This window comes from Drosophila virilis, chromosome 3, assembly GCF_030788295.1.
Source record: "Drosophila virilis strain 15010-1051.87 chromosome 3, Dvir_AGI_RSII-ME, whole genome shotgun sequence".
Lineage (NCBI taxonomy): Eukaryota > Metazoa > Arthropoda > Insecta > Diptera > Drosophilidae > Drosophila > Drosophila virilis.
In genome coordinates, this window is record NC_091545.1 from 13,080,029 (window position 1) to 13,090,743 (window position 10,715).

The 10,715-nt window shown below is 38.5% G+C and overlaps 1 protein-coding gene across 1 annotated transcript; it reads right to left on the reverse strand.

Moving 5' to 3' along the window:
* Window positions 1-1,486: 1,486 nt before the first annotated feature.
* On the reverse strand, window positions 1,487-5,001 carry LOC6623285 (nardilysin). The gene has a single exon (XM_002047320.4). The coding sequence runs from the start codon at window positions 4,927-4,929 to the stop codon at window positions 1,684-1,686; it is 3,246 nt and encodes a 1,081-aa protein (XP_002047356.2). The 5' UTR covers window positions 4,930-5,001; the 3' UTR covers window positions 1,487-1,683.
* Window positions 5,002-10,715: the final 5,714 nt, after the last annotated feature.

Genomic DNA, 10,715 nt, shown 5'->3' on the forward strand with positions numbered 1-10,715 from the left:
TTTTTTTTTTTAAATGCTTAATTCAATTACTCAATATATATTATAAATACATATATTTACATTAATGTTGGCTTAAACATTTTATGTGTTGCGTTTAAAATTTAATTTGAATACAATACAAATACAAATCAATAAAATGCAGTGCATCAATTCTATGACTTCATAAAAGTTGTGTATTTTTTGGCCAACAAAAGGAACACACAAGTTTTATAAAATAAATTATAACAAGTGATATACATATACTTATATATCTATATATACTACATATATATATATATATATATATATACATATATAAATATAGCTGTGCAAGAAATCATTGCGTGAATAAAACTTTATTCATTTTTCCAAAATGCAATTTGTGAATTCAATGCGCTTGTGTACTTTCAGCTACTGTCAAGTAAGTAAAGATAAACACTTAAATAATAAATTGTGTTAGTTCTTTTTGTGGCATTTTAAGGCTTAAAGTTGTGGCCCATTAAAGTCAGCTCATTAAAACCAGAATCAATATCAAAATAATGTGCTCTCATAATTATTTTATGGCAATCCCAGCCACAAGCAGCAGCATCAACAATAATAATAATGGCTACAAAACAAGGCTTATCATTAGCAAAACCGGCCATTGCCTGATTGGTGGGCAACACTGTTTTGGAGGCGGGGCATTTCAACTGGCATTAGCAGTTGTTGTGTTTTGTTTATTTTTAGACCCGAAACGAAATACGCAAACAATATAACGCAAAATTGCAGCAGCACAATTTGCAGATATAACCAGCAGCAACAACAATGCTGAACAGTTGGACAGCTGCCAAGCAGCACACAGGCTACTGGGCTCCAACACACACACACACACACCCATTTACAGAAGTATATATATTTGAGTGCGGACAGTGGCTGGCACAATATGCTTTCATAATGAAGCTCAGTGCTTAGCAACCCCAGCAGGAGCTGAATCTTTTAAGCCAACTGCAATCATCGCGTGAACATTTCTGTTGCAATGCTTGTTATTTAATTTAAGCAGCTTCTTTCAATAAAATTCAAGAATAATTTGGTAAGGTGTAGTGTTATGAAAATTAAAATAAATATATAAAATATTGGTGCGGACTCGAAACCAAGGTTAATTTATCATTCAACATACAGCCTGCGCGCAAAATGATGCTTATTAAAATTTTTGTATTTATATTTAATGCAGAGTATTTTGTAGTCTAACATATGCTATTGTTAATCATTTACCCTATACATTTATAATTACTAACTTTTATTTCTTATGCAGCATCAAAGTTGTTTTTTCTGCTTGTGATGAAAGCAACAGCAGGCACAATATGCGCCAGCAACAGTTGCCACGGCAATACGCACACGGCCAGACATCGCCTTCAACTAAACTGACTGTAATTTGTTTACTACAGCAAAAAGTTTCCCCTTAGACCCTGCCCCGTCCCGTCACAACATTTAATCTTGATTGATCTAACATTGCATTTAAAGAAAAGCCTTACTTAATTGTATTACAAATTTATTGGATTTTCAGATTCAAAACATAAGACACTTATTGCTAGATCTACCAATACATATTCCTAAAAATTCTTGGCTCTTTCCCATAAGCAACACGTTGCCTGAGGTTGAGGCTCGTCCGCGACGACTTTTAACAGTTGTTTGTACAAGAACAACATATATTTATATCGCTGATTCTTACGACTTGTCGAGCTTCGGATTGCTAGTGATGAACGGATAGACGAGCAGATCCTTCTTAAAAGCAGCTATATCCGTTATGTGGGAGGGATCATTGCTTACGCCAATGAACTCTAGTCTGATGCGATCGCCAATCTGTTCAAACAGCAACTGCTCCTCGGATATGTTGCGCTGCACCTCATCGAGCATCATGGCCAGCGAACCGGATCGTCTGCCCAGGCCACTTACAGAGCTTTGCCTGGCGGCAACGGCATCGGAAATAGATTGGGTTGTCGAATGCCTGGTCACGGTAGAAGCGCCAATCACTTGAACAGAGAGTTTACGTAAATGGAACTTGTCGTAGTCTAAAAGAAATGTGACCACATCATCCTTTGTGAGGCTGTTCAGAGTTTGTATTTGCATGTCAGTACGATTGAAAAAATAGTCCATGCTAACTATTTCGCTCCAGTTTCGCATTACCTCATCGTCCAGGCTGTAATCGGCCAGTTTTTTCCCATTAATGAGTGTTTCGCGCACCTCATCGAACTCCTGATCTGTAAGCTGAGCGACCAGCTCCGGCATGCGGCTGCGAAATGCTTCCAGGCGCGCCTCCACATGCTCGGCCGTGTGCTTGTTCTCTTGAGTGTTTATATTCAGTATATAGGCAAGAATGCCATAGCCAATACGCTGGTAGACGCCCAGGCTGTAGCCGAGCTGTTCCTTCGTGCGCAGCTGATTAAAGAACGGTTCCTCCACAACCAGATCGACGAGATCCATCAGGCATTCCATTTTTAGAGTGCATGGTCCAATTTGATAATAGTTGCTCACAATAGTATTGGGATCATCCTCATTAAGGGTTTTTACGCGCAGAAAGTGCTCGCCCAGCGGCAGCTGAACCAATCGATTGTGCTGATCCACTAAGTTGTCCACCTTTTCGCTTTGGTAGGTGCTGTGCACCTTCTGCATGATGTCGCGCGCCTGTTGCTCTGTGAAGTTGCCTTGAATCAGGCCCTGTACATACATCTTCTTGTAGAAGTTATCCTTAAAGTTCTGTATGTCATCCACGGTGATGGTTTCCAAGGCATGGTACTTTTGCAGCAGGGTGAAGCGCATATGCTCAAGTACAGTAAGACGCAGATCAAGGTTGAGAGATCTGCCAGTAATTAACGCGTTGAAAATTTGTCGCTTCTTTAGCTCCTTGAAGGACACCACCTGAGCGGGATCTATTGTTACCGATTGCATCACATTCATTACGATCTCCAGCAGCAATGGTAGCTTCTGATTGTAGCCACTGACGCGCAGCACCAAGCCCTTATCCGCCGTATCCAGGCCATAGGTCAGACCTGCGACCAGCGCCGGATATAACTGTTCGGCGATGCTGAATTCCACCAAATAGGTGTACAGCACCGCCGACATGTAATCGTGTGGACTTCTGCGCATTATAGGCGTTATGAAGTATAGATTTACGAAGCCATCAGGCAGCAGGAAGGTGTCATCTGGCCGAAACCAAAGCTCGCATAAATCATTTTTAATAAGAGCCTTGGGGCGACGTGGCACATGCGGCTTGCCCGCCTCTATCCAATGCACGGTGAAATCTGTGGTTATAAACTGATTCTGCTCAGGCATTTTTAACTCCGGATGCGGCTCGGGTTTTGACCACATGGCCTGCCATTTAGCGGGCATATTGATAGTTGTGTAGTGTGTGCCAAACCAAGGTTCAACCTGATCATAAAGCAGATGCTCGTATGGTATATGCGATGATATCATGATATTAAATCGAAACTCGTTAAGGTGCTGCTTGAGCATCGACATCGCTGCGTCATCGTACTCAAAATAGAGCTGTGTGCCGGTGAGCACATCTTTGGGTGGCAGAAATCTCAGGGCCTCTACTATGCTTTGCACATTGTCCATGGAGGGCAGTTCGATCTGAAAGCGGAAATTGGTGGCTGCTATTTGCTGCATTTCCTTGTAGGTGGAATGCAGCGTGTTGCACTCGTTAAGCATGCGTATCCAAGCGAAGGTGGCGGCCATCACCTCATCCAGATGCTCGAAGCCTTCGTCTGTTAAATAAATGGACATCGTGAAGAGGGAGTAAATTGAATTCGTCTCAAAGCTGCTTCCTCCGACGCCGGCTATGACACTCATACACCACAGCCGGCGGCGCAAGTAGGAGCATAAGCTGCCGACACCTTCGTAACCCAGCAGCTGCGAAAGGAAAGCGTCCGGCTTGCATCTATAGAACTGGCGCATGGCAGGCAGCACCCAGCTGATTTCTACCTTGCACACATCCTCTACAGGCTGCACTAGCAGCAGCTCGCGAAAGAACTGCTCTCGAAACGCCTCCCTGTAGTTAAACCTGGAGACATCCAGCGGCGACTGCTCGCTTTTGGGCATGGTCGAACAGTGGCGCACAAGCAGCTCTTCCAGTTCGTCCAGCGATAGCTGCGCCTGCAGGCAAACCGTCATGCGATTGGCTCCATAATGATTGCGTCGAAACGCATGCAGCGTTTTATGCAGGTCATCATCATCAACATTCTCTTGCAGGGACTTGAGATTGCCCCAGCTGAAAGTGGCATGTGGATAACCATCGGTCGCCATGCTGGCCAGGATCTGATCTCGTCGCACCTCATCGATCATGTGGGTCTGCTCGAACTCGGACTGCAGTGCGGAGCGTTCGCGTGCCATAGCATCAATGGACATAAGTGGCTCTTTCATCAGATGCATAAACATGTCCAGTGTCTTGTCTAGATGCTGCTCCTCCACCTCAAAATAGAAGCACGTGTCCTCGTTTTCTGTGTGCGCATTGCTGAAGCCCCCGCTTTTCGTTACAAACGAATCAAATGCATTTTCAATTGGATATTTTTCCGAGCCCATAAATATCATGTGCTCCAAAAAATGCGCCAGTCCCTGATACTGAGGTGGTTCGTAGAAGGAGCCTACGCTCATTAACACCGCACAGGCCGCCAACTTGCCTTGGTAGTGTTCCAGCGATGAATCGGAGGTACCACTTTTAGACGACGCTGACTTCGCCACCGACGTATGCGAAGATGTATTAGATTCGCCCATGCCGGGGTCCGAAATAAGCATGGCGCGCGTGCCATTCGCCAGGCTCAAGGCACGATAGATCTTTCGATCCCCCTCGGACTTGTCGGGTAAGTCCATTTGGGTGACGTTTGTGCTTTTTGAATGCCAAAACCTCACCTTCTGCAATTGTTTTAAGAAGTGGCGTATGTCAATACGTTGCTTTAAAGGCATCCTTAGCAACATAACACTTCTGTTAACAATATGATTTTACCTTTGGCAGTCCACAAAGAAGCTAACTGCCGCATTGCCTAATAAATTATGAGCCACTTGACAACAATTTCCATGCGCATTATTCCGACTTAATTATGATGTCAAATAAAGCACTAAGAGCCAGTTGAAAAACCTCTACACCAACTCTCTGCAGCACCCCACTCCAGCTCAGGCACAATAGCTACAGGCAGGGCGGCCGCTTTTTGGTGTGCAAGTTCAATTAACTTTCCTGTAAACCAAAAAAAAAAAAAAACAAAACAAAAAAATGAAAGAAAATCGTATTTGCAGTTCTGCACTTGCTGCCCAGCCTCTGCTTTTCCCATCTATTTACAGTTAGCAATCAACAAAATTTCGACTTGTCGCCAGGTTTAAACGCAGTCTAGCAGCAAGGCTACGTTTAGGGAGACACTTGTCCTGCCTTGCAAATTGTACTAATTAAGCTCTGGCAGCCTCGTGGCAGCTAAAAGGCCAAATTAAAATTGTAATGAAGCGCTGTTCCTTGTTGTTTTTTCTATTACAGCTAACAACCAGACAGAGGGTCCAGAGTAGGACGAGTACATGTAGGTATTACGCTGTTAAGTTAACAAAGCATTTAAGCATATATCTAAGCAGGGCTATCATCGAGAAGGGATTTAATCAGTGCTTAACTGAATTCGCCATTTGCTAAACTTCAAGCAAATTTATTCTGTTTTACTGAAGTATTTCAATTTGAAGTTTACCTTATAAATCTTCTGATTTATAATATCTAACAAGACGCTTTAAAACCTAGTTCTGCATTGTATTAAAGCCGTTTAGTACTGCTTCTTTCTCTCCATCATTGCCTTTAAGTGCAACTTAACTTAACTTTTAGAACTCAGCGGTATTCCGTTTCAAATGCTTTTATAAGGGCATCTTTCTTTATGGGATCTATGAATCGTAGTTGTTGGTTTGTTGCCATTGAGAGGCTTCAAAGGATTAGACATCTCGTACCGCTTCTCTTGTCTGGGGCTGCACTAATTGAGTGTCATAGCAAATGCGAAATTAGCTTAAGCCTTTAGTCTTATGAACCTCAGGCGAATGGCAGCCGTTTGACCATTTGTGCACTGAACTCGACGACACTTTCAATTGCATTTGCCATGGCTGACAGCTTAATAGAATTTTAATCCAATTTGATGACAGGCAATTAGCAACCAATAGCAGTTGCCAATGCAATCGAAATTTTGATCAATTTTCCGAGAAAAAGTAAATATGCAGAATTGTACTTCTGTGTGTGTGCGTGTTGTGGAAGTAGTAGTGCTACGAGAGTAAACATGCTAGCTGCTGTTAGTGGTATATAAAAGCAAGAAACTGAAGTATGATTTGCGGGCATGAACAGCCATTGATAAAAATACGTATCCCATTACCAATAGAAAGCAATTTCTATTTGCACTCACACTTAGTCAATACGAAGCCGAAAAGATATTTCCGGTGTCTATTCGAGTTTAACGTCGTTGATTATTGTCCATGCGATATAATAAATTTAATGAACATATCGCAACTTATTATATTATTAAAATATACTTAAAGTTGAAGAAGACTAGATAAAAAATGCAAGGGGTAACATCACGTTTTTCGCAAAATCGGGGTCGGTCCGAAATTCAAAACTTTTTGATTATTTGTCTTTTAATTTCTCGGGTAAATATCGTCCGATTTTAATATGTTATACCTTTTTAAATTCGTACGGACTCCTACTTTCAATTTGCATTCAAGCAAATCGAAAATTGATAGGCTCAAAAAAGTTGTGGACCCAAAAACGGTACGTTTGTAAGTCAATCTTTTTTGATGATTTTTTTGGAATATCTCAGCCAAATAATGTCAGATTTTGTAATTTTATACCATTTTGGACCCGTATGGATCAGGACTATCGATTGGCATTAAAAGAATGCAAATCTGAATTTTGACCCAAATCGATAAAAAATGCAAGGGGTAACATCACGTTTTTTCGCAAAATCGGGGTCGGTCCGAAATGCAAAACTTTTTTGATTATTTTTGTTTAATATCTCGAGTAAATATCGTCCGATTTTAATATGTTATACCTTTTTAAATTCGTACGGACTCCTACTTTCAATTTGCCATCAAGCAAATTGAAAATTGATGGGCTCAAAAAAGTTGTGGACCCAAAAACGATACGTTTGTAAAGTCAATCTTTTCTGATGATTTTTTTGGAATATCTCAGCCAAATAATGTCAGATTTTGTAATTTTATACCATTTTGGACCCGTAGGGATCAGGACTATCGATTGGCATTAAAAGATTGCAAATCTGAATTTTGACCCAAATCGATAAAGAAAGCAAGGGGTTACATCACGTTTTTTCGCAAAATCGGGGTCGGTCCGAAATTCAAAACTTTTTTGATTATTTTTGTTTAATATCTCGAGTAAATATCGTCCGATTTTAATATGTTATACCTTTTTAAATTCGTACGGACTCCTACTTTCAATTTGCATTCAAGCAAATTGAAAATTGATGGGATCAAAAAAGTTGTGGACCCAAAAACGATACGTTTGTAAAGTCAATCTTTTTTGATGATTTTTTTGGAATATCTCAGCCAAATAATGTCAGATTTTGTAATTTTATACCATTTTGGACCCGTAGGGATCAGGACTATCGATTGGCATTAAAAGATTGCAAATCTGAATTTTGACCCAAATCGATAAAAAAAGCAAGGGGTTACATCACGTTTTTTCGCAAAATCGGGGTCGGTCCGAAATTCAAAACTTTTTTGATTATTTTTGTTTAATATCTCGAGTAAATATCGTCCGATTTTAATATGTTATACCTTTTTAAATTCGTACGGACTCCTACTTTCAATTTGCATTCAAGCAAATTGAAAATTGATGGGATCAAAAAAGTTGTGGACCCAAAAACGATACGTTTGTAAAGTCAATCTTTTTTGATGATTTTTTTGGAATATCTCAGCCAAATAATATCAGATTTTGTAATTTTATACCATTTTGGACCCGTAGGGTTCAGGACTATCGATTGGCATTAAAAGATTGCAAATCTGAATTTTGACCCAAATCGATAAAAAAAAAGCAAGGGGTTACATCACGTTTTTTCGTAAAATCGGGGTCGGTCCGAAATTCAAAACTTTTTTGATTATTTTTGTTTAATATCTCGAGTAAATATCGTCCGATTTTAATATGTTATACCTTTTTAAATTCGTACGGACTCCTACTTTCAATTTGCATTCAAGCAAATTGAAAATTGATGGGAGCAAAAAAGTTGTGGACCCAAAAACGATACGTTTGTAAAGTCAATCTTTTTTGATGATTTTTTTGGAATATCTCAGCCAAATAATGTCAGATTTTGTAATTTTATACCATTTTGGACCCGTAGAGATCAAGACTATCGATTGACATTAAAAGATTGCAAATCTCAATTTTGACCCAAATCGATAAAAAAAGCAAGGGGTTACATCACGTTTTTTCGCAAAATCGGGGTCGGTCCGAAATTCAAAACTTTTTTGATTATTTTTGTTAATATCTCGAGTAAATATCGTCCGATTTTAATATGTTATACCTTTTTAAATTCGTACGGACTCCTACTTTCAATTTGCATTCAAGCAAATTGAAAATTTATGGGATCAAAAAAGTTGTGGACCCAAAAACGATACGTTTGTAAAGTCAATCTTTTTTGATGATTTTTTTGGAATATCTCAGCCAAATAATGTCAGATTTTGTAATTTTATACCATTTTGGACCCGTAGGGTTCAGGACTATCGATTGGCATTAAAAGATTGCAAATCTGAATTTTGACCCAAATCGATAAAAAAAAAAGCAAGGGGTTACATCACGTTTTTTCGTAAAATCGGGGTTGGTCCGAAATTCAAAACTTTTTTGATTATTTTTGTTTAATATCTCGAGTAAATATCGTCCGATTTTAATATGTTATACCTTTTTAAATTCGTACGGACTCCTACTTTCAATTTGCATTCAAGCAAATTGAAAATTGATGGGATCAAAAAAGTTGTGGACCCAAAAACGATACGTTTGTAAAGTCAATCTTTTTTGATGATTTTTTTGGAATATCTCAGCCAAATAATGTCAGATTTTGTAATTTTATACCATTTTGGACCCGTAGAGATCAAGACTATCGATTGACATTAAAAGATTGCAAATCTGAATTTTGACCCAAATCGATAAAAAAAGCAAGGGGTTACATCACGTTTTTTCGCAAAATCGGGGTCGGTCCGAAATTCAAAACTTTTTTGATTATTTTTGTTAATATCGCGAGTAAATATCGTCCGATTTTAATATGTTATACCTTTTTAAATTCGTACGGACTCCTACTTTCAATTTGCATTCAAGCAATTTGAAAATTTATGGGATCAAAAAAGTTGTGGACCCAAAAACGATACGTTTGTAAAGTCAATCTTTTTTGATGATTTTTTTGGAATATCTCAGCCAAATAATGTCAGATTTTGTAATTTTATACCATTTTGGACCCGTAGCAATCAGGACTATCGATTGGCATTAAAAGATTGCAAATCTGAATTTTGATCCAAATCGATAAAAAAAGCAAGGGGTTACATCACGTTTTTTCGCAAAATCGGGGTCGGTCCGAAATTCAGAACTTTTTTGATTATTTTTGTTTAATATCTCGAGTAAATATCGTCTGATTTTAATATGTTATACCTTTTTAAATTCGTACGGACTCCTACTTTCAATTTGCATTCAAGCAAATTGAAAATTGATGGGCTCAAAAAAGTTGTGAACCCAAAAACGATACGTTTGTAAAGTCAATCTTTTTTGATGATTTTTTTGGAATATCTCAGCCAAATAATGTCAGATTTTGTAATTTTATACCATTTTGGACCCGTAGGGATCAGGACTATCGATTGGCATTAAAAGATTGCAAATCTGAATTTTGACCCAAATCGATAAAAAAATGCAAGGGGTTACATCACGTTTTTTCGCAAAATCGGGGTCGGTCCGAGATTCAAAACTTTTTTGATTATTTTTATTTAATATCTCGAGTAAATATCGTCCGATTTTAATATGTTATACCTTTTTAAATTCGTACGGACTCCTACTTTCAATTTGCATTCAAGCAAATTGAAAATTGATGGGCTCAAAAAAGTTGTGGACCCAAAAACGATACGTTTGTAAAGTCAATCTCTTTTGATGATTTTTTTGGAATATCGCAGCCAAATAATGTCAGATTTTGTAATTTTATACCATTTTGGACCCGTAGCAATCAGGACTATCGATTGGCATTAAAAGATTGCAAATCTGAATTTTGACCCAAATCGATAAAAAAAAGCAAGGGGTTACATCACGTTTTTTTTCGCAAAATCGGGGTCGGTCCGAAATTCAAAACTTTTTTGATTATTTTTGTTTAATATCTCGAGTAAATATCGTCCGATTTTAATATGTTATACCTTTTTTAATTCGTACGGACTCCTACTTTCAATTTGCATTCAAGCAAATTGAAAATGGATGGGATCAAAAAAGTTGTGGACCCAAAAACGATACGTTTGTAAAGTCAATCTTTTTTGATGATTTTTTTGGAATATCTCAGCCAAATAATGTCAGATTTTGTAATTTTATACCATTTTGGACCCGTAGCAATCAGGACTATCGATTGGCATTAAAAGATTGCAAATCTGAATTTTGACTCAAATCGATAAAAAAAAAGCAAGGGGTTACATCACGTTTTTTCGCAAAATCGGGTTCGGTCCGAAATTCAAAACTTTTTTGATTATTTTTGTTTAATATCTCGAGTAAATATCGTCCGATT

Bases quoted from the DNA above. Each gene is read 5' to 3' on its own strand.
- LOC6623285 (XM_002047320.4), bottom strand. From the start codon at position 4,929: ATGTTGCTAAGGATGCCTTTAAAGCAACGTATTGACATACGCCACTTC.